At 46.9% G+C, this 25208-nt stretch overlaps 1 protein-coding gene across 3 annotated transcripts in view; it reads right to left on the bottom strand.

Annotated features, from left to right (window-relative positions):
• Nucleotides 1-25208, bottom strand: part of WIPF2 (WAS/WASL interacting protein family member 2) — a 447965-nt gene that overhangs the window by 323062 nt on the left and 99695 nt on the right. For all 3 annotated transcript variants that reach the window (XM_069634575.1, XM_069634576.1, XM_069634577.1), the window contains exon 4: nt 7874-7984. In XM_069634575.1, the coding sequence (XP_069490676.1) occupies nt 7874-7984 (111 nt within the window). The remainder of the gene's footprint in view (nt 1-7873; nt 7985-25208) is intronic.

The following is a 25208-nucleotide window of genomic DNA, read 5'->3' on the forward strand; positions in this document are numbered from 1 at the left end:
AACTGCTCAGTATGTAGCCTTACCAAAGACATAAAAAGTCGACCTCAATGGCCAAATGGCCAAATGTGGCAGTTAAAATCATTTACCAATTGCCTCACCAAATGGGCTATACATGGCATTAAATGCCCGTGTGGACCACTCTACATGGGAAAAACCAAAAGAGCTAACATGTGAGCATTGTTCGTGCATCAAGAACTGGGTAGCAGACAAACCACTAGTAACACACTTTAAAGAAGCGAAACACAGCCACATGGATATTCTTTGGTTCATAATTCAAATTGAGAAATGTGAACAATGGGCTGGCTGTTATGATGCCTACCCCCGGGGACGCAGAACAAGTCTAGCAACCCTGGAAGCAGGCATCAAGTTATACTAAGCAAACCCAACAACCCCTGCTAGGGGCTATTTGGGTGCAGTCCTGGCGCCAATGGCGCCAAGCTCACATGGAGAGTCAGTCCTGGCGCCATAGGCGCCAGGCTCATAGATTAAAACTTACCTGATGCAGACCATGCTGCAAGAGCTCCAAGCCAATGGAGGCTTGGAAGGGACTACTTTACCTAAGGGACTATTTTTTTTTACTCGGGTGGGGCTGGGGAGGAATACTTACCTGGGACTACTTTGGAGGCTATTTAAACCACGTCCGAAGAGCAGCACACACTTCGCGTTATTCTGCATCCAGCAGCGTAACGCTCACCGTGCCTGCAAGTCTGCATCCAGTCTTCTGCCACGCCCACCTCGAGTCCGGAGCGCCTAGAAAAAGGGGAGAGAAGGAGAACAGGTTAGCACAAGAGCAATACCTTTGATCCTTACCTGAATTCCCGATCCATCGCGCCTTCGAGCTGGAAGAAAGAAGTTATTTTATGCGTGTCGCCTCGCCTGCAGCAGTGCCGCGCTGAACTCACCGGCCTTCGCAGCATCTTCACATTCCACCGCATCCTTTTGCATGCTCCCGCCGCACTCCGGCACCTAAGGGTAAGACAAGAACAGCAAGGTGAGCCAAGGGAATATACAGAGGCAATATTAGTTACCCCCCATTGACTTACCCGATTTTACCACTGGGGGTACTATTCCTCTTCACGGGTCGGCACAGCTTCCACTGCATCCTCGCCGAACCCCGGCCCCTAAAGGGAAACAAAAGGACAGCAAGGTGAAACAAAGGGACAAACAAGGGGATACCTCCTCACCACAATAGACTTACCTGATTTTACCGCCAGAGGCATTATTCCCCGAGACTTCATACTTTCTTCCTTATTCAGGCGCTCAGAGAAAGCAACAAGTTTCGTCCTGACATTTTATCGAACTGTGTTGGATAATACAAATCTTTACCTGAATATTACCGGATGGCACGAGGAACTCTTTGCTAGGGTCAAGCTGCAACCTGCAAGGAATCGGACAAGAGTGAAAGTCAGACATTTGAACTCGTACGAACTACATACTTACGGCGCCTTGCCGGGAATCTCAGAGTCAATATTGTTCTGGAACTCACCAATTCCTTCGAGCCAGTGAAGCAACTGGTTATCTACGCGCCCCTGCACTCAATGCAGGATGGAGAGCTCATCTTTCCAAACCATCAGGTGAAACTATAAGAGGGGACACCAAAGGTGATCATTGGGGAGAACGGCGGGAGTGGGAGGGGGGGTTCTCAACTCCACGGGTGGTTAATTCCCTTTCTCCATTTGCAGAAGAATATTCCGACGGGCCAAGCAAACGAAGCTGGGTGGGCCAGTCCAGTCTGTCATCTCGGCACTACGCGTCACATTGGTGGAGACTGCAGCTGTCCAGTTCAGAATGACGCCCCTGTGGGAGCCAGGTGAGCGTAACACTGACTCGCCTCTGCCGCTACCCTACTGGTTTGTACCGATGATCTAATACCATACTCCCGAACTGCAATGAAAGATGATATAGCCTGCTTAAACGTATGAAGATAATTTATGTTTGTTATTTGTTTTAAGTTGAATTATGATGTTTTGAAATTATAGATAATGGCACTGTAATGCTGATTAATGCCAATCACTAAGCAATGTACGATTTAAAAATGCCAATAAACACATTTTCACAAAATAAAAATATATAAATAGATGTGAAATGATATCACAACAAAGTAGTCTCATCGCGGCAGGGGTGCTAGAGAGCAGATTGGTAGGAGACAGTACAGCATAGTTGGTATTCAACCTCAGGTGGGGTGGTTCCTAGCCCTTTTGCTTGCCTGACTTGAACATGTACCGCTTTGTATACCAGGTGAGAGTGACATACGGCTTGTTCAAGATGTCCGAACAATAGTGTTTTTAGGTTCTGCAGTAGGGACTACTGATAGATTCCTGGTAGCTAGATCGCGAAACGGTTGACAGAAACCAGGCTGATCGCGGTTGGATGACTGGGGAGGCCTGCGATGGTGGTTTTGTAGATTAATATCTGGATTGGTAATTTGGTAAGAGCAGGTCCAGTCACATTTGCGGTTAGTGGGGCAGATGGAGTTTGGGAGTGCGGTGGCGCTAAATCAGCGGATTTGGCAGATTGACATGTTTGCAACTCCTGGGGGGTTGGGAGGCGGGGGGGTTGCTGTGATTCCTTCTGGGAAGACCATGATTAGGCTTAGTTATGGGTGCTGCTGAGCTATGGTCTCCAGGATGATATATACAGGCGGACATCTTCTGTTCTTAGAGCGTGGGTATGGCAAGTCTGGTGGAGATGGAACATGTCGGGTCGATGCATACGATTAGTAGTGGCCTTTGTAGTCATGCAAAGATGCAGAGAGTCAGCAGCAGCATGTCAGAGGTTGGCTTTAGAGTCCTGGCTGTTCCCATGTCCGTGATGGTGTCATTATTGGCCGTTTTCTGTGCCCAGCTGTTATTTTTGAGGTAATGCAGAATAAACAGAATTCTGGTCATTGGTGGAGTGTTTGGCGGTCCCTTTCAATGTTTAGGGAAAAAACAGGTGTTCAATACTTTACAGAAGGCCATGTAGTCCTTGTGTCGAATGTGGGGAGGCAGTGAGTTCCATAGTGTTGGTGCCAAGGTGGAGAAGACTGACCCTCCAATCCTGGTTGAATTGGAGGCAGCAATCGGGCCGTGCTAGATTTTAGGGTGCGTGTTGGGAGGTAGGGCATAATCTTTTCTTGTAGGTATGTTGGGCCGGTCTTGTGTAATGCTCGGTGGGGAAGCATAGGGTTTTGAAAGTGGCCCTTCAACCAATAGGGAGCCAGTGAAGGGTGCGGAAAGCAGACGAGATGCGGTCCCTTTGTCCCAGTGCAAGGAGGAGTCTGGTTGACCAGTGCACCCAGATAAATGGAGTTTGCATAGTCTAATCTGGACAGGACAATGGACATAATAGCAGCCAATCTGTTGGGGTACGAGAGGTAAGGGAAGACGAGTCTCAGGAGTCTTGGTGGTAGTGACAGGATTTGGCTACATTATTGATCTGGTGGGACAGAGTTAAGCCAGAGTCTATTGTGCAGCCAAGGTTTTTGACTATGTTGAGTTAGGCGAAGGAGTGCCGAGGGAAGGGGGCCATGGCAGTAGTTGGGGGAGTAGAGTTACGTTGCCGTACACCATGGAAGGAAGTGCTTTCTTGTCATCCATAGGTCTCTATCTCTGAGGCAAGCCGCTAGGTTGGGTGGTGGATAGATGCTTGTTTTGGGGATTCGCAGGATAATTTGTGCATCGCCAGCGTAGTTCTAGCAGGTGTGGAATGTGTGTGGGGATGATCCCAGGTTGCGGGGGAGGGTCAAGTAGAGGTTGAAAAGGAGAGCCGAGAGGCAGGCTCCTTGGGGTACACCAGTGGTCACTGGTCAAGAGAAAAGGATGGAGGAAGAGGAATGGTTTCCCGAGGCAAGAGGTAATCTAGTTGAGCGCCAAGTCTCTGATTCCTAAGGAGTGAGTCGTCCAAGAAGGATTGAGTGGTTAATTGTGTGAAAGGCCGCTGAGAGATCCAGGACTAGTGCTGCGCATCCCTCCGAATCTGCAGAGACCTTGAGGTCATCCCAAATGGAGATCAGAGTTGTTTCTGTTCCGTTGCATGGTCAGAACCCTGATTGAGCAAGGTCGAGCAGGTTACTGGATTATGCAAAATGGTTGAGCTGAGAGAATGCAGACAAATGAGTTTTGCCAGGAATGGGGTGTTGGAGATGGGCCCCCAGTTCACTGGCTGGAGGGGAGAGATTTTTTCAGAAATGGTTAGACAAGCGCTACTTTGAAAGGTTCTGGAAGATGCCAGAGGTAAGGGAGTCCAGAATTTGGACAGCTTGCAAGCATTGTGTTGGATTTCGAGAACTCTCAGGAATTGCTTTGGTCTGAATTCAGACATATTGCAAGCACTGTGTTTGCTTTGAGAAGGGGAGACCACAGCCTCTCCCAACCTCCCAAACTCACTCCTTGTGGGGTCACACCATTAATGTTTGAATCTAGGCACTTCATCACACCACTATGGTTTGGAATCTAGGCTCTCCCTCACCCTGCTGATTGTTTGAATGTGGCCACATTTGATGCATTGAATCTAGGCACCTCAGGCACCACTCGTACTGATCCTTGCTCTTCCCCCAGACTTCTGAGCTTCTCATACAGTGAGCACCACCCTGACCAGATCGAACAGCAGCTGCCCTCTCCCTAACTAATTAATCCGATCGAACTACCAAATGTTCAGAACACATCCAGTCACTACGCTTACTGTTCCCAGATCAGAGCTGTATTTTGGCGTGCATAAAACCTAGCCAATGATACTCCGTCATGGACCCCCAACTCTCCACCACCCACTCTCCATCGCCTTCACTCACTCACCTCACCCTTAGCAACCAAATTCCCCTACCCCCACCCATGTCTCATCCTCTAATCCCCCCACACACACACACAAGCCCAGACACTACCCTGCAGCCCCATTCCCCCTTCTCAACCCTCCACCCCTCTCCCCTACACCAGCTCGCAGTACCCCCAACTCACGTCAATGCAGCATGGGCGGCCCTGGCCAGCACACCTCACACAACATCCCCTCCCACACACTAAACCCTTCTGCCGCCGCCCCCCCCCCCAAAACTATCCCCTAAACGCACAAGGCTTGAGCACCATAGGACCTCACATCTTCAGTCTTCACAGCTCCGCCCAGGAGCCCACCATACACCCTTTTTTTATTCCTCCCAACCCCGCCCTGGCTTTCTTCATCTCCCTGCAAACCTTCATCAGCATCCCACATCACCCCCTCCCCAGGATACGCTAACGTGCCTCCGCCACTTCCCCCCTCATCCTCTTCTCCCTCGCCAATTGCCCCACACCCCTCCCATGACCATAACTGCTCACCAGGCCAACCCCCTAGACCATCCTTCCAGTCACCCTTCTCCATGGACCACCATGCCATCGATTCGATTCCATCCATCCATCCATCCATCCATCCATCCATCCCCAATGCAACATCTCACCAGCTTTCCTGCATACTCATTAACGCAAGATCAGTCTCCAAACACAAATAACATTTTCGACCTTAGTTCCAATGAAACCCCCAACATCTTATTCATCACGGAAATATGGTTCACTGACTACAAACCCATCCCACACTAGGCCCCACCCTAAGACTACTCCCCGATTGTATAAAATAGATCCAGCAGAGCAGGAGTAGCAGCCATTCTTCACAAGCACCTCCGTCAAAACCAATGAGAATCTACCATGTAAAACTAAATGCAAATTACTACTAGTAAATATCTGCCTCCTCCCCTCGCTCGACCACAGCTTCCTACTCCTATATAGGCCTCCAGGTTACAACAGGAACTTCGCAGAGTCCCTCTGTGACTCCCCATCAGCCAAACAAAAGGTTGAAGGCTGGAAGTTTTAGAATAAATCAACCTCGGGCATTGCTCTGAGCAACCCTCCAGACCATCGTTCTTAAAGACCCAAGCTACTCCTCAGTGATGAAGCCAAACAAGGCCAAAACATGTTTGGGGGTGCTTGTGGTCTCATGCAGAAGGGATGTGATTAAGCAGTTTGAGCTGGACTGTCCCTTTCGGGGTGGGACACACCTCTTTCAGCTGAAGCTAATCTCTGAAGTAGAAGTCACATTCAGAATTTTAGCCTGCACAAAGGAAAAGCCTTTGTATCCCCATTTTCATTTGTATTTCTTTGTGGCATAGTTATATGCTTCATTGATTGTACTCCAGCAAGTTGCTTCTCTGGCAAGACCTACCAACGCTGTCACGCCTGTTATTTTCCTCTTCCTGAGTGCAAGGCGTGCAAGGCTACATTTAACACAGGCTACAGATTTCACTTTTTTATTAAATTTCAGATTGAGATTTGCGACTTTTTGGCCAGAGGTCCTTAGTAAAGGATAAGGGTGCGGTTATTTGCCACACTCTTCTCATTTGGCAAAATAGAAGTAATCTTCCCAAAACCCTAAGAACCAGGAATAACTGCCTAACACGATCTGTGCTCTGTTTACCAAGAAGTCTGACAAAGAACTGTAAGAAAGCTACTTTTAAAATGGGGACACGATTGTCACCTCGGTTACATTGTAAGAGATAGGCAACTGCTACATGTGATCAACATTAGACTGCTGCTTGGGATTGACAAGGAAAAGAAAGGAAACCAAACGCAATTGCTCAATAGCTTGGGTAAGCTTCAGAGTGACAAGCATGGATGAGAGGTAATGCTAGACTAAGGATCATTTACTCTTGACACTGCATAGGCTCTGGCATTTTACCACCACAATGGCCACCAATGCCTTCGAGGGGTTTAGTTTAGTTTAGTTTATTATTTATAATGCGCCGAAAAGCCCAAGGGTAACAAGGCGCAGCAGTTACAAGAATTTGCAAGACTTAGTTACAGACAGTAATATATATATACAAGTATGAGCACAGTAATAATAGCAATAAGCAGTGAATATAAACATATGTACAGTTAGCAGTTGTGTATCCAGAGTGACCGAGTGAGGTGGGGGCCAAGAGGTCCTAGATGATGGCTGTCTTCAACCAAGACTTCAGCTTTGAGCGAAAGTTTTGATAGGGTAGGTCCATTCTAAGAGTGGGTGGTAGGGAGTTCCATAGCTTGGCCGCTTTCACTGGGAAGCTATTGCCACCTATAGTTGAGCGTTTGTAAGAAGGGACGGACAGGCAGTCTCTGTATGCTATCCTCGTCGGTCTCATGGATGTTAGTCTGTGAAATCTGTTGATCAGATAGGTAGGGGCTGCATTGTTAAGGGACTTATGGGTTAGTGAGGCAGTTTTTAAGGAGATTTTGTCTAAGATGGGGATCCAGTTTTGTTGTTTGCTATATGTTGTAATGTGGTCTTTTCTTGGGATGCCCACATTGGGTGAAGGAGTCTAGACTGTAAGCATAGAAGAATTAAAGGGCTCCCATGTTTCGATACACCACAAGACGAAAAAGTGAAATCTGAAGACTCACCCAAATGATTTAAACAATTTTATGAAGCCAAGTCAGTAAGGATCAATGGTGGGAGGTCTTTGTTCAACCAATTTAGCTAGGTTTGCTCATTCTTCAATATTACGAAAAAGGAAACCGCACCACATCACAAAAAGCAGAGTACAATCTTCCATAATAAGTCTGCAGAAGTCAAAAGTTCATATTACCTGCACGCACAAGATATTTATAGGGGAAGTGGAAGAGGAAGTTTATCTGCCACTACACAAGGTTCTCAAGTTAGAGAGAGTACATGATATGTAGATCATGAACGCCAAATGGCAAAAATGGACTCTACTAAGGGAAAGGGTGTCTTTCTCACTTACCATACCTCACACCAGGACCTCACATAAAAAGAAAATCTTGTATAAAGAGTTTTCCACACATCTAGGAGTTAAAGAATATTAGCAAGAGTAGGCAAAGTAGAGTAATCCATGGGAAAGCCACAACAAAATTGCAAAAACACATAACTGACAGATTACCTGAATTATCCTTGCTACCCACTGGTCGGAGTTTTGGTACTCCCCCTTGGAAGAGTCCTCCTTTTGGCTGGAGGGCTCCGGAGCTGAATCCACTATTGCCTCCCTTCGCTTCTAAAGGAAAAAGGAAAAATTAGCTTCATGGATGTTCTGGTACTTTTTATCCTTGCCCTTCCACCTTCACAAATGTTTGTGTAAATGCACCCCCACAGGCTGGAAAGGAAAAAGGTTCTCCAAAAGAGGATGCTATCATTTAAAAGAACTTTGTAATGGTGCCAATACATGCAAACATTCCTCTGGGTTCTGCATCCCCACCCATGTATAAACCAACTGTTACGTCCCTGCTTCACCACTTTCTCCACCAAGGAGGTTGTTGCATGGCATGTCCTTACATGGAAAAGATCATAGGGCATTGTAAACGAAGGCGAGCAAGGACTTCTAGTAACACATTCAAAATGCACGTCATTTTCTCTTTCTCTTGCAACTTGCTCGCCCTCCCTTCCCCAACTTTCTGGGATACCAGACTCTGCAGACCCAGATATTGGGAGAGGACAAAGTAGTATATGCAGAGCCAAGCAGTTGCACAAGCCCTGCTGGCCAAAATAAGGCATCCTTCCTGAAGACTGATCCAGCGAACAATGCTCAACATAAGCATGAGGAGAGGTCTGGGTGGCAGCCCTACAGATTTACGCGATGGCGTCTGATCTGGGGAAGGCCACTGAAGGAATCCTACACGGTAGAATGAGCAAAAAGCCTTTCAGGAAACTGAGGTTTGGACAGTTCGTAAGCTTTAGAAACAGACCATCAATCTACCATTGGTAGCCTTTCGGAAGATTTTACTTCTGTCCACATAAAATTGCAGAGTTCTCACGACATCAAGATTGTGTGAAGTCTCCTCCAATGAGGAAGAGTGGGGTCTGGAATGGAAGACTGGCAGGACAATTATCTGATTTAAATGAAATGCAAAAAGGACCTAAGGGATGAAAGAGACAGCCTTACACTTCTGAAAAATTATAGAAGGATACTCTGAGGAAAGCGCTTGAAGCTCACCTATCCTATTAGCCGAGGTAATAACCACAACCTTCCAAGTTAAAAGATCCAAGAGACTAAAGGCGTGTGAATAAGTGGAGGGCTGTCAAAAAGACATGATCTCACAATAGAATCAGTTCCCTGAAAGTAGTGTGTAAGTGGAGGAGGTTGTTGAAGCATTCAAGAATTCTCAAGAAGGAAGTGTCTTCAGGACAGTTAAGGTAAGCCACAACAGACAGAAATGTTTTCAGAATTGAAATGCCTGCATCAGCTAGGTGTTAGGAAACTCAATTTTAGGCAACCGCCCTACCCCCCCATTTTCTATGACGCCCCAAACTTTTTGCTTTTATTTTACACCTTGGTCCTGACTTTGCAGAGAAATGAAGGCTTCGGCTTCACTTCACTGGCCGTTTGCTCATTTGTTATGGGGAAACTGACTAGTCCTTCTGACTGTCCGTACTGGGAAACTAGGTTTCCCTTTTGACATGTTATCTGTGTGGGTAACTTTAATTCAGCACACGGCATCCTTCAATGCAGTGCAATGGGGATGCGTTTGTATCACCCTAGACTTACACCAAAGGGAATTTTTGGTTACTTTTAAATGTGCCTAAAGACAGTCAAGTGGCAGCAGTTACATGTTTATTATTTCTACTATATTTTTTATTAACTCATTGTTTGGCTACTAACTTTGGATATTGCCCCAAGATGTCCATGCCACGAGATGTATCACTTGTTCTTTGGCCATTTTGTTCTTTGGCCTTCTTAGGTCAGGAATTCCCTTTCATGGTCATGCATTCGCCCAGGAAAGCTGCTTTTTTCGCCCAGGAAAGCTGCTTTTTTCGCCGACTAGTGCATGCCATGTGTGCCTGGGCTCAGGTCCCAATCCACATACTGGTGCCAGTAGGTCGAGCGTGCATGCATGAGTTAGCCCCACAGTGGTCGCAGGTTGGACCACTGCTGGTATGCATGAGTGTTGCAGATCCTTGCTATTGGAGGGTTGAGTTTGATCACACCTGAATTTAGAATGAGTCCCGCAGCCATTCCAGCAGATCAGAAGAGGAGCCAAGTATCCCATGTAGCTGTGCAGACGACGGTAGACCCAAAGACAGACCTTGAGGTCTGTCGACCATTCTTGCTGCTGTCCCACGGGAGATCCTACTGGACTACCTGATCACAGAAGGCCCTTGCTGATGCTTCAACACTTGACTGATTTTCTCAGGATCATGATGCTGAAGCCTGGAGCCTTCGTAAGTGTCCCTGGACCACCCAATGGCAAGACCAACCCAGTTTTGGGCTACAGTGCTAGAACCACCGTTGTTCCGCGTTTCAACCCAGAACTTCAGGGGTCTCCAGCTAGTCCTACAATTTCATCCATCAAACTTTGTGAAGAACTTTGATGTATTATTCCATTGGTTTTTAAACTTAAGTTGAAAAAGCACTTCTAGAAGCCAGGGAAAGTCATTTTCTTACCTGTAAATCCACTTGAAAAACTTCTGGCTCAATCTTCACACCCACAGGAACATATCCTAACTTTATGCCAACTTTAAAATGTACTTTAACGTTTGGGCACAAGGCCTCATTCAACTTAAAGGTTGGACGTACCATTCTTGTGGACGTTTGATACAATTGCCTAATTATTTACCTTTCCCTTGCAGGTATGGGGCGATATTAACCAGGTTACTTACTCACTGTAGTGACCACCTTACTCCTAGTCCATAGTCCCCTTTCCTCCATACTTATGGGACATTCCTCTGTCCTGTGGGACGGGACTGGAGCACTTTGTAAAAGCATCCAAAAAAATGTGTAAACATTTTAGTCCTTCCTCTCTTGCTACGTGGGGTACGCCACGAGTCCGTAACCCCGCCCATCTTAGCTCCGCATCGCCATCAGTCCTTTTCTATCGCCAGGTCACAGACCTTTAAGCAATAATAGAGGAACCTTATTAGAGGGTACGGCAGGCGGGCCTATGGAGCAAAGGGGACTAGGAGTAAGGTGGTCACTATGGTGAGTAACCTGGTAACACTCCTACGTCCCGTCCCCTTTCCTCCATACTTGTGGAAGCTTCCCAAGCACTCCTTACAGGAACTACGGATGGATGGAAAACCCCTATTCAAAAAGGTTCTTTAGTACAGCCTGGCCAAACTGAGCATCAGATCTGGAGCTCAAGTCTAGACAATGTTTACAAAAGGCCGATGGGGAGGCCCAAGTAACTGCTTTTGCAATGGCCTCCCAGGGGACATATTTTTGAAAAGGCAACTGCGGCTGCCCTGTCCCGCACCAGGTGTGCATGAATACCTTTAGGAGGCTGCAGTCCTTGGACAGTAAGAATCCTTAATACAACCAGCGATCCATCTGGAGATAGTACCCTAGAGGCCTGTTTACCTTGTAGATTACCAAAGGTCACCAACAGTAAGAGTTCCTAAATTGAGATGTTCTGTCTAGATAGAACTTAAGAGCCCTTCTCACATCCAAAAAATGCAGAACCCTTTCCGCTTCTGATGCAGGGTTCAGAAAAAAAGACCGGTAAGGAGATCGATTGGTTCAGATGGAAATCAGAGACCACCTTCGGCAGGAAAGAAGGATTTGTCCGTAGGCCCTCCTTATCTTTGTGGAAAACCAAGAAGGCATGCTCCACCGATAAAGCTTGGAGTTCACTCACACACCTTGCTGAAGTAACGGCAACCAAAAAGGACACCTTCCACGAAAGGTGCTTGAGGTCCACCGCCATAAGGACCACATTCTGATCCCACACTGGGTGCGGTTTGCGAACCGGGGGATAAAGGCGCGTCAAACCTGTCAAATGTCTAACCACTGGATTAGACAGAGTAAGAGCATTGGTCCGTGGATAGGTAAGCGGATACCACTGAAAGAGGAGTTCTGCAAGACAGAACGTGAATGCCCGACTCTGCTAGGTGAGACACGAAAGACAGCACAGTGTCAATATTAGCCGCACTTGGGTCCAGCTGTTTTGTCTAAGCACCAATGACAGAACCTAAGCCATTTGCTTCTATACTGAGAACTTGTCGGGGGGTTTCCTGGCTGCCCTAATAATGCGCATGTTATCAGCAGACAGGTTGAGATGTTCTAATGATTTGAACTCAGGCACCATGCCACCAAGCTGAACGATTGTGGGGAGGGATGCCACAGCTGTTGATCCTGATGAAGCAGGTCGGGACTCACTGGTAGCCTGATCGGTGGATACACTGACAAGTTTTGAAGTTCCGAGAACCAAAACCTGGCCGGCCACCACGGGGCTATGAGCAGAAGAGAACAGTTCACCGTGTTCTTCAGCTTGCAAATCGTCCGATGAATCAGAGGCGGGAAAGCGTAGGCCCTCATGTTGTGCCATGAAATCTCAAGAGCATGCCCCCCAAAGAGGAGGCTCCCAGCCCGTTTCTGGAGGCATGCAGGGGAAGTTTCTTGTTTGCCGCTGTCGCAAAGAGGTCCACTTCCGGAGTGCCCCAATGCAGGCAAATCCATGAGAGGATCTCCGCTTTCAATTCCAACTCGTAGCTGACCATCGTCCGCCGACTGAGGGCATCTGCCGTGACATTCACCTGGCCCAGAATGTGAACTGCAACTAGCCAGACACCATGACAAACCGCCCACTCCCAAATCTGGATGACAGGTCCACAAGAGGGGGAGACTTGGTGCCCCCTTGCTTGTTGATGTAATACATTGACACCACATTCTCCGTGCGGATACGGACCACTTTGTTGACAATGATCGGTCTGAATGCCTTGAGCGCTAGGATGATCGCAGAAGCTCCAGATTTATGTGGAGGAACTTGTCCTGAGGCGACCAAAGATCCGAGACCTGAAGAAGATCCAACGTCGCACCCCACCCGAGAAGGGAGGAGTCCGTTGTGACCGTTACCATAGGGGCTGGGTCCTGAAAACCCGCACCCACCAACAGGTTGCTGAGAGACGACCAGCACTCCAGGTCCGCTCTCATGGAAGCCAGAATCAATACCAACTTGGAGTCCGGATCCACAGCCTGACGCCAAGAACTCCGAAGAGCCATCTGAGTCTGCCTCATCTTGAGACGAGCAAGGGGCAGAGCTAATACGCACAAGACCATGAGGCTCAGAAGCCTCTGGAACCACCAGGCCGACATGCTCTCCGACTGTGCAAACATTTGACACGTGGCCAATAGATCCGCCATTCTGTCCCCGGTCAGGTACACTCTGCAGTCGATCGTGTTCCAGCGAAAACCCAGGAAAATCAAGTCCTGCGAGACAGTCATGGAAGATTTCTGCCAGTTCACCGACAGCCCAAGATGGAACAGGAGCTGAAGGAGAGACTGAAGATTGCACGCAACTTTCAACGGGCAAGGAAGGCGTAAGAGCCAGTCATCCAAATATGGATACACATGGATACCCTGCAGACGAAGATATGCCGCAATCACCAACATCTTCGTGTAGAGAGACAGCGCCGGGCTGAGGCCAAAAGGAAGCACTCGAAACTGGAAGTGCTCCTCTCCCACAGAGAAATTGAGTTATCTCCTGTGTGGATTCCCGATCAGAATATCCATGTACGCATCCTGAAGGTCCACCACACTGCGCCTATCGCCCATCTGAAAAGAGGACCGTACTGGCCGGGCGTGATCATCTTGAATTTCTCTTGGGGTAGGAAAAGATTGAACTGGGAAAGGTCTAGGTTGGTGCACAGGTCAGCCTGGTTGGGCTTGGGCACTGTAAACAGCCAGGAGTAGAAGCCCTCCCCTCGTTCCCCAAGGGGAACGGGTTCCACAGCTCTGAGGTCCAGCAGTTTCTGAACTTCGGCTTTTAGGGAGGATGACAATGACTGCTGGAAAGGAGGGTTGAAGGGTGGGGTAAGGGTAAGAAGAAGCCCGCCTGAGCAACTGACGAGACCCACCGGTCCTCGGTGATGGTCTGCCACGCCTCCCAATGAGACGCAATGCATCCTCCCAAAGGGGTCTCGTGCGAGCGCGGAGAACCCTCATTTGGCAGGCTTTTCAGTGGTGTTACCACCTGAGGAGGAGGCTGAGGAGCGGGAGAAAAACCGAGTCCGTTGCGGCCTCCGGCAGTTATTACCCGAAGGGGTATCTGCTCTGTGGGATTTCCGATCTAGAAACCCTCTGAAGCCAGAGGAGGGCTGGCTTTGTGTCAACGGTCTCTGGGTTCTAAAAGGAGATTTAACCAGGACGGACAAGGACTTAGCTGTCTGGGTGCGGTCCTTCGTTTTGGTCAGCTCCACATCCGTTGTGGAATGGAAAAGCTCCTTACCATCAAACGGCAGGCCCAACACCTTGTCCTGCACCTCCTTTGAGACTTTGGTGGCATGCAACCACGCCTGTCGAGAGTTATCAACTCCCAGCATAAGGCCCCGAGCCGAAGTGTCGACGTGGTGAGCCGCGGCCTCCAACAGATCCTGGGCCAAGACCCTGGCATCGGACAATCCTGCCTTAAAGTCCTCCAGCTTCTCGACCGGAATGAATTCCTCGAACTCCGAAAGACCTTTCCACATTTTCATATTCGCCCCCGCTACACCAGTTCTGCATTGGCCTGCCGGAGCTGTAGGGCCGAGTTAGCAAAAAATCTTCCTCCCAAGGGAGTCCAGGAGCTTGTCCTCTTTCCCCCAGGACCCGAGTAGCTGTCGTAGAAGAGGATGCTGCAGGTCTGGAGTGTAAAGTGGCCGCAGCAACCACCGTGGAGGAGGTTCGGTGGACAAGGTGCTAGGGCCACCTCTTCCGAAGAATGCAGCCTGTATCGCACGTCAATTTTCTTATTGACGAAAAGTCCAGAGTGTGGCTTCTCCCAGACTCTACAGACCTCGGCCAAAACTTACTTCTGCAAGAATAGGCCGATACGCTCTGAAGGAGATAAGGTAAACGCCCCCGAAAGCACACCCTCCTGCAGAGCAGATGCCTCAAGCACTGGAATATCCAATAGACATGTCCAGCAACCGGTTGTGGAAAGCTCGAATAGAGCGGGGCTGGTCTTCACTGTCCTGATCGCCATGCGCATCATCCGACAATTCAGGGTCTTGCTGAACTATGTCGGGCACCGCCTGGTCCACTGGGGACAACGGGGGCAAGGGCGGAAGGGTAGGGGGAGGCAACGCAGGCAAAGGGAGCGTCGGCAGAACCACCAGAGGCGTGGGAGGAACCGGAGGCGCAGGCGGGTATATCTCCCTAAAAAGACGCTTGAAATACTCCCTCATGCGGTCGGTACGCATGAGCGTCTGAAATTTTCTGAAAAAGGCGTCCTCTGGAGAAGGCCTCTCATGAGGAGGATAATTCCAGGGACGCAGAGGGGAGGGTTGCCAAACAGGCCCATCCCCAGAGGTGTCCACATAAATCAAGGGTGCCGACCCCACAGACTGCGAGATGTTGTGCAGAAGAGGCATCCGAGCATTCCAGTCGAAAACTGGACGAAAGGTATGTGCACAAGGAACCTTATGTTCACCTACAGAACGGCTCCCCACACCTGAGGCCGATGGCATAGTTGTAGGGGAAGCTCCCAAAATGGCTGCTGTGGTTGCGGCAGGAATGGCCACCATTTTGCCATCACCTGAGGGGAACTGCGGCACGTGTGGAAGTGAAGCAGGGGTCTTCATTTTAGCCTTTACACAAGGAACCTCGGCCGAGCCGGTATTATGCGGCCTGGAATATTTCTGCGACATATCAATAGCCAAACTAGCCTTCAAAGGAAGGACCTCGGCACTGCCGGTAAAGGAGGAACTTCGATTCAAAAGTTCACCCCTTGCCCCCTCAACAGTTCTGGTGTCACCACAAGAGCGGGACCGGTGAGAAAAACCTTTCACTGATAAGGTCTTCTCAGGCATCTCAGAACTGTTGGTAACCTTAGCCTCTGTACGAGGGACCTCGGACCCGAGTCCAGTAGAAGCCTCTTCACAGCGGGCCTCGAACATATGTTCGGTCTACCAAGCCCAGCCGAGGCCTTGGGGCGCACCCCAGTACTTTTGAGAGAAGCTGATAAGGAGGTCTCGGAGCGAGCTCCGATACCCCACGATTCAGTAGAATTAGGTCTACACGCAGCCCCCCTGCAGGAGGGGCCTCAGATTGTACTCCGGTGTCCACAGGCCCCTTAAAGAGACCCTCAGAGAAATCTCTGGTACACTTTTTAGGCCCAGAAGGCACCTCAGGGCAAGCCCTGGTGAGAGCGGTCGACGCTCCTCCCGGCCTGGGAAGACCCTGGGAAGGAGTCCCCCGGCCGAGGTGCTCTAAAAAGTAAATTACTCACCGGGCGTTTCTTTTCATCGATAAAGGATTGAAAATACGTATGAGGAGTGCGTTGAAACACCTTCTCCCACCGCTCTAACCGACGTTGAAGGGCCCGGACTGAAAGGGAATCACAATAGAAACAGGAGTCCCAACGGTGATCGGGACCCAAGCACTCTAAACAAAGAGGATGGGGGTCCGCCCTCGCGAAGCACCGCTGACACGAGTTACAATTTGGAAAGTCTAATTTAAACGACAGACTACTACGCGATCGCTAGCGAAAGCCAGAGAGGAGGAAAAAAGGGAGACATTCTTCCACAGATGCAAGTGCGTCCAGTCCCGAACGAGTGGAGAAAAGGACTGATGGGCGATGCACGGGGCGGCGCTAAGATGGGCGGGGCTACGGCCTCGTGCCGTACTCCGTGTAGAAAGAGAGGAAGGACTAAAATGTTTGCAACGTTTTTATGATGCTTTTACAAAGTGCTCTGGTCCCGTCCCACAGGACAGAGGAATGTCCCAGAAGTATGGAGGAAATGGGATGGGACGTAGGAGTAATAAACATTGCATTAACTATGACTGTATATAAGTTTTATATTTAGAGTGTTGTGTGCTATTACCTGCTTGATTCATTTTTACTGTTTTGTCACTTCTCTACTCCTTGTTTCCCTCCCCACATTTCCTTGTGGCACCTCGAAACACCATTCTGTTGTATAGGCGCCTAACAAATGCTCAATAAATTAGTGTTTTGTGGCCTATAATAAATACAGTATTTTTGTACTTACTGTTTAAGTGTAATTGTGTATTTCACTGTCTCCCGAGACTTGGCCTGGACGAGACTCCACGTTCACCTTGATTGGGTTTGGCTAAACTCCCAGAGTCCCCCCGTTAACTATAACTAGGGTGGGCTACTATAATTTGTCCACCAAAATAGATTTTGGAAATCCAACACTAGGTAATACATTAGGCCATTGTCAAAGGAGGCCCTAAATGGGTTAATATTTTCAGAGGGCTCCCTGCAAAATAATATAAGCCATTTGCATTGGTGTAGAATCTTTCCTAGCAACACAAATAGGACTGTTGCTCTGAGATATACCCAAGTTAGAATTATTCATTTTTCAGGGAACAAAAAGTTCAGTAATGTAGGGTTGCTGTACTACTCGCTACTGCTGGATTAGGTAATCTTGAACCTTGGGAAGAATCTGAAACGCGCCCATCGAGAGAATAGATCCAAGTACCATGCTGGTTGGGGGCAAGAAGGACTGGAATCATCCGGCAGTTGCAAATTATCATGAAGGAAGTCATGTTCGATGAAGTAGGGGAGTGGGGAGGAGACGCATGAAGGCACACCCCCCACCCCCCCAAAACAATACAGATTGGAAGCGTCTGAGGAAATTGAACTCTACCACCTGACATGATGCGTACTCCTGACACAGGTGGCTGCTCGCAGTTGCAAACAAATCTATCTTCGGAAAGCCCTACTGATGAAAATTTGGATAACTTGCTGCATATTCTGAAAGTAGCCTAGCACTTCAGCAAACTATCCGGTCAAAATGGGGTAAATCATGTCTGCCCCCCCCCCACCTGCATTAATAGGAAAACAAATCCAATAACTGCACTAATCACTTGGATGGGCTGCAGAAGCCTTTAAATATCTAGGCATAGAGTTATCCATTCGACACAGGATGTCTACTCCATACAATTAAACCTGTAGAAAAGGTGACAAACTTGATACATTTCTGTAAGAGAATAGGAGACTCATAGTGTTGGTCGAAATGTTCTTTTTATTCAGAATGCTATATTATACGAATATACCATTCAATATTCCCAAGAAAACACTTCCATACATTAAATAATGAAGGTAGGAAATTACAGTGGACAAACGCTAGAATGAAAATCGCTCCAAACAAACTCTGTATGCCAAACAAAAGAAAGTAAAACAGGTCCTGCGCAATAACATGTGGTGCAGTTGTTTTCCGACAGGGAGAACTCAGAAATTAGACTGATGGCTAGCATGTTCTCAAAGCACAATATGAAGAAAGCACTGTGTGTGGACGGTATCCAAGAAAGATAAGTACTCAATATTAATGGAATTAGAAAGGAAGATATGGGACCAGAGATTAAAGAAATTAGGTTCAAGTAACCCGTACTTGTCTAACATCCCGAAGACCAAAAGGAGGTCAGGGCAAGATAAGAACAGGAGGCTGAAGCTGAAATCATGGGAACTTAAGGGAATATCTGTGTGTTTGAGAATGGCAATGTATTGACATGTAACATTAGGAGCAGATTCGAACTCCTAGTGGGACAGTTCCAGCATTAAGAAACCTATCCAGGAACAAAGGGCCATCTCTACCAAAGGAACCAGACAGTTCTATCCTGCTGAATAAACTATACGAGATAGTGGAACAATCAAAATCTATCACAATAATATCAGACACTGTTCACCACTGAGAACGGAAGTGCAGACTTGAGAGGAAACGGGACCAGAGACTAAGATTGAGGACAACACCTAGTAGCAGGAATTACACGTGAAAATAGTGCAGACAAAGCTTGATGTATGGAACTTACCAGGATACTCCTCTGTAATGCGACCATCAGCAAGGTCTAAAATAGTGGAGGGAAAGTGGAAACTGGACAGGCAAGAGGGAAATGTTGGGGAGGAGTGGATGGGTCTGTTATATAACTGTTGTAGAAACACTGATGCGAAAGGATATTCTGGTACTAGAATGCTTATTACCTGACAATATGTTAAAATAAAGAAATTCAAAAAAGAAATTGGTTTGATGATTGACTTTGTGAGGCCCGTGGTATCCCGCCGGACCAGACCCGAGATGGGGCGCACACAGCAGCACATACAGCACACCCGAACGGGAACACAGAGGGCCGACTCTGAAGCGCAGGGTGCCTGCCTCCTTCGACGGTGGAGTGCGGGGGCATTGTCTGACTTCCTGCAGAAGAGGGCAGGAACAGAGAAGGCATAAGCGACACCTGCCAAGAAGGTGATGTCTTAAGGGGTATAACTGTTGCAGGGACCTGCCGCTCAGCTCCCGTTGCTAACGTGAGATGGAAATGACACCATGAAGGTGTCCTAAGAACGCAGTTATCCTGGAGGGCCTATGGGAAAGACCAGACAAGAGACTGGCAGGACCTGAAAACAAAGACAAATTGGAAGGCAATGCTGTAGTTTCATTCCTGATCAAATAAAATAAATATCTTGAAGCACTTACAGACCTGTTCATTTCCCATTTAAACAAGGCATGAAAGTCTTCTCAGGTAATTCACTTGAATGTTTATTCACATGCTACAATGTTAATGTTGTTCAAAAGGCACCATTACCAAAGTTGAGATGCTAGAAGGCAGAGGCAAGGAGGAGATTGTGTTCCTCCTGCTTTGTATGGATAGGACATTACATTTGTGTTGCCAGGGAATACTTGAACAACGTTGCCAATAGATGAAAGGAAACATTTATTTCCAACTTCGAAACATCGCTTTCAGTTCCATATTATTAATGTGGTGCCATCTGTCCTAAGAGTCCCACAGGCCATGGATATGGTGATTTAGGCAATGTCCCCCGCCCCAGCTGGAGAGGGAAAAGAAATTCAGACACTTGAGAACGGTGTAGAGAGGGTGTTCCTTTGAGAAGGACGATTCACAAGTCCAAAGAAGGAAAAAGACCAAACCTCCTTTGTGATGAAAACCTTCATGGACTGGTAATCAGACTGCTGTTTCAAGCTGGTTCGCAAGGGTCTTATTCTGCACCCAGCCAAAAGCATGAAGCACGAAGCATTAAGAGCCAGAAGTCTTTGAAATCAGATGCAAGTCCGAGGTCTTGTGTTGAAATGAAGAATGTTGGTCATATGGCTAAAATCCTGTCTGAACGAGAAAACTAGATTTCCCAATATGTGACCAGGAGTCTTCCATCTGCAGAGGAGGGCCCTGATCAGTATAGGTGTAGTGGACAGCCACAACCAACATCTCCTTTGTAACAACTCTGGCATCTGCAGTTAATCCAAAAGGAAGCCTTTTTTTATTTTATCGGGTATAGCCACCATCCAAGGTGAACCAGAGAAATTCACTGTGCACCCACTTGATTGCAATGTGGAAAGAAGACTCTTGAGGGTCCATAGATGTTAAACATTTTCCTACCCCCATATGAAGGGACTCTAAAATCTGTGCCTGGGTTTCATGGTTTCCAAAAAGTAAGAAACTAGTAATGAGCAGTCTAGAAACGTCAACATTTTTCTTTTTTTTGTACTATTGGTACCACCTCTATGGCACTTAAAAGGAGAAGATTTTAAAATGACCTGACTCCTTTGAGGGGCTGAGGCAATAGATCAATAATTTTAGAAATATCCTCCGTGATGATTAAGCATCATGGGGTCATGCATGATCTCGTTCTAGGCTTTGCAAAAGGATGAACACTTTCCTCCTATAGGGGACGTATGCCAAATGGAGTGAGAAGGAAGAGGCTGAAATCCCTTGACTTAGTGGATTTTGGGGCACTATCCTGGTTGGAAGACGAGGATACTGCAGTATTAAACTGCAATTTTATTTTTTAGCAAAGCCACCTGTTGATGACAACTTGTTTTTAGCCAATAACCAACCTGGCAGTTGAATTGGGTTAGAACCTGGATTTGGAATATAATTTGCTATGCTTAATACCTTTGCTGTGTGTGCGCACAAGTTCAGGAAGTGTGGAGAACCTCATCACTAGGATGGTGAAAACAAAGTTTCTATAAGGAGGGGAGCCAACACCTTGCCCTGTGTATCGGAATGAAGAAAGGATGTCTTTAGGGGCATGTTTCTATGCATGCCAACTCAGGTATTGCCCTAGAACCTGTAGCAGTAAGGTCCTCATTGGCCTACAGCTGTTGTAAAGCTGCCTCTTTAATCACCAGAAAGCCAGAAGAAAAATAATGTGTGGGTATACAGATGGGGATAAAGAAAAAAGAAAACACCAAATCTTTCCAATGTCTACCATTATATCAAATTTTCCCGAACAGCCCAGGTTCTGGTACAACTGCTTGACTTAAGAATCCCAGGCTTACGCATCTTTGTCCAAGAACACAGCAGGTTATCTGAACAGACCCTTTTGTCTTTGCTTAGTATTGCTGAAACCACTAGAAACTGAGCTGAAGATTTCCAATAACAAAAGGTTGTTTAGGGGTCTCACATTTTTGAAATTTGAAGAACTTTGACACAGAGAAATTCTAAACTGCCTGCTCCATAATAGAGGACACCTTTGCCAATACGCGATTTCCTGGGATGACACTGGGCAACCAGTGCAATAAATAAGATTCTGAAGTGCAAGTATTTTGCTACCCATTTTTTTAAAGTTGGTAGTAAAATTATTTTTAGGGGGAAGTCTTGTTCCTAAACGTAGTGTTTTATAAGAGTGAAATATTTGTTGAACCAAAAACCGAACTGCTTTTGTAATATACATTTCTTTGTACGTTTTTATCCATGCACATAAAACGATCCAAGTTTACCTCTTCAGCTCAGGCAGTAATATTAGGAGTAACCTCCAGTGGCACTACTGGTCCAAACATATCCATGGAGCCATGTGGATTACAGTAGGGGGGACCGGCACTTGATGGGCCTGCTTCCTATATTTTATTGAGCATGTTTTTAGTCCCCATTTTTTGGGGTGGCGGGGGGGGAGGGGTTATTTGCCTATTTCAGCGAGTAAAAGTGGCTGAGTATTTGTTAAGAAAATCAATAACTACTGTAGTAGAAGCAACATCCTGCATGGTGAAAATTGAGAGATGGGGAAGCTTCCTCCCTCAATGGGGTATTGTTAGGTAAGATTTTCATAATAGTGATGCATCTTCCTGACCTGTGTTAACTCCAGAACCTTTTGCCTGGACCTGGTAATTATTGTACGTTGTCCCTAAGCGAGTGGGAATCTTTTTTCCCCACGTCACCTAGTCTTTTACTCTTTTTATGGGTGATCTTTTTATGTCTCTCCATAGTGCATGGTTGAAGATATAGTTTCCTATAACTTCTGGGCTCAAGCTGGGTAGAACCTTTGATCTCCCCTGTTAATTTCTCTTTCATGTGCTTGGATGAATTATAGGTCCCAAGTAGTAAAGACGGCTTTACATCCCTTTTACATTTTGTATAACTGAGACAGCAGCCACCCTACTCACCCTCCAAACGCAGGAACGACCTCAGTGGAAGTTTCATCATCAGGCGGGAATCATGTTGATTCCCCGCCCAGGATCCAGAGTGTCTGAGAAGGCAGGAAGCAAGGGAAGAGTCTGCAGCCCTTTCATCTTTCACCTTACTTGAAAGGAAACGACTCCCAATGGGGGTGCTGGCTGTCCCGATTGGACAGCCAGGCCGCCCTTTACTGTAACATGCAGGGATAGAATGCAGAAGTTGTGCTGTAGTTCCTGATCAAAACGCTGAATATGGAAGCTGCCAACAAGTCGACCACTGAAACTGAAGAGGAAGATGAAGAAAAGGTGGCTGTGGCGATTTCCAGCAACCAGAGAGCCTGCTGTGTAACCAGAGCCTGTTACCTTTCCTTCCAAGCGACCTGGGGATCCCAAAAAGGACAATCCCGACTGGTGAGACCAACTAGACTCAAGACGACCTGCATTTTGAGCCATTCCTTGGTGTGCTGCGACCTTGCCGGGCTGCAATAGCCCAATACCCTTGTACCTCAAATCATTGCGCGGTGCACAGTCTTCCGTAACGGACTGAAACTTTGGTGGCATCCTTCTGGACCTCCAGAGACTGAGTCCTTCAAGTCCCCTCACCTAAGTGTTGGACCAGATTAGCAACAGGAATCCGACCAGCGATATTCAGTCTTCTCCTGGCTCTGGAAAAAGTTGCAAAAACCACATTGAGCCACAAAGAAACCCTTTCCTTGAGTCTTCCACGTTGATCCCTACTGTAAATTCCTTCCAGTGTCCGGTCATCAGTCGTCACAACAAAGAATTCAACAACCAGGTTTTTGGCTGCAGATCCTGAAGACGTCGAGCTGCAGCAAACTCTACTGCGCCGAGGTACTGTGTTTGCTGGGTTATTACTTACCTTAAACCTGTTGCGATTCCTGTGAAGCGTTGGGGGTGATCCATGCAATTGGGAGTACTCTCATCCACGTCCCCTGGCCCATTACTGGAATCCATGTAGGGCGGCTTCTCTGAAATCTCTGGAACCTTTTTACCACTCTTAAGTAAAATACTTACTTGTTTGAACAGCTTCTCTCAGGAACTAACCTGCCTGTTGGCCACTAAAGACCTAGTAACCGCCTCCTGCTTCCTGCTACTGAGAACACTCATGCTCCAAGAATAGGGGAGGACGTATAAGGTTTGGGCCTTTTGCCTAGTAAATGCAACAAGTGTTTAAAAGTTACTTAATTGTAATAGAGTTGGTTTGGTAACTGTCCCTCTTAAATATGAACAGTTACAAAAGGTTCTTACTATCATTTGAATGTGTTTTGTCCATCAGAAAAGTATATAAGGTTATTTGACTCACCTGCAATTTGTTTGCCCCACTTCCCAAAAGTAATGCTGTTGGCTTCACCTAGCCATTTCTTTCAGAATGTAAGTTTATACGTTTAGCAACTGGGTCTTGCTTCCCCTGACCGGCTGTATAGACGGTCTAGAATTAGTCTGCCTTGGGTTTTACTTAACTTGAATAGCTGTGTGCAATTCTTAAGTGTAATGTAGGTTTTACTAACCTTGGTCTGTCTTGTGCCATCCAAAAACAAGTTGGAGAGTTACTGCCTACCTCCATCTGTGTTCCACTGATATGAAAAGAAACATATAGTTTATTAGGTTCATATTGTTCCATGGATTTGTGTTAGACTATTCAGAAAAATATCCTAACAGGGTTGGTGTACTAAGTGAATTCTTAGCGGAATGTCACTGCATGACTGACAGGGGCTAGTACCCTTGAATTACTCCAAGTAATCTAAAAGTAACTAGTGGTTTTACACGCCTGAATAGGTGTGTTCTATTCTAAATGTGTATGATTAGATTGGACTTGCCTAGAAATACTGTTCTTATTCTGAACAAGGTCTATATGCTTTGGTCTGTGTACCTTAAGCATGTGGTGTTTTTATATTATGTTTACAATTCTATGACAAAAGTAGTTACCCACCAAGATTTACCTTGGCCCGATTTCTATTTATAATAAACCTTTATTTTGTACAATACTTCTGGGCATTAGTGTTTCTTTTGAACCATTTGTATGCTACAGGCTCTTTGTACCTTCCTACAGCCCTCTCTCCCTCCTAAAATAAGCTTGGCTGCTCGGTCTACACTACCAAATAATCGGGTGGTACAGCCTTCTACTAAGAGTGGAGTTTTGTACTGTCTCAGTTGTACGGTTTTACACTTAGTTGGAATTCAGAAAAACTGTCCTAACTGGTATAAAAATAACTCCCGACACTGTGCTGGAAAATAATAAGAATTCAAATAATCACCCTTCATATCAGAGAGAAGAAAATAAACTTGGCCAACTTGGAGAGTGATGGAGTTTGTGCATAGGCTTCCTGTGCTTAGAAGAGGTTCACAAGGCACCGATCTAGGGATGAAATAGGCCTGTGGCCCTCCTCTTTGTGACGGAATGACCCAAAAAGGAGGCACACCAATAGTTTTATGGTTTCCAGTACCAAAGCAGTGAGCCCGTAATATCTTTGGCATGTACTTAAGATGTACAGACGCCCTGGAAGGAAGTACTGGTCACTAGCTTGAACAGCCCTCTGCGCTACCATCTCAATATTCTGATTTTGTGTGGGGAGCAAATTTCATCCAGTATGACATTTCAAGCCCTGAGACTCAGAAGTCCATTTTAAAGATACTCACAAATGCATAAGTTGAAGTGAACTTCTGAACAGGTAGAAGGTCCCTTAGAACCTGGGGGGGTTGGGGGAGGCTTACCAGCAGTACCGAAAAATGATTTAATTCAGATAGCACATGGTCCTCGAATCATTCTTACTTCTAGAATGCAAAGGCTTTCACCCCTCCACAAACTCCACAATGGCTCACAATACCAGACCCTTCTTTAGCATGGAGACAGAGCTCTCAGCGACATGGATTTAATTCAGATACAGAATGTAGAGAAACTCACTGGGTGAAAGTTCTCAAGACAG

Source organism: Ambystoma mexicanum, chromosome 13, assembly GCF_040938575.1.
Source record: "Ambystoma mexicanum isolate Mex_15411 chromosome 13, UKY_AmexF1_1, whole genome shotgun sequence".
Lineage (NCBI taxonomy): Eukaryota > Metazoa > Chordata > Amphibia > Caudata > Ambystomatidae > Ambystoma > Ambystoma mexicanum.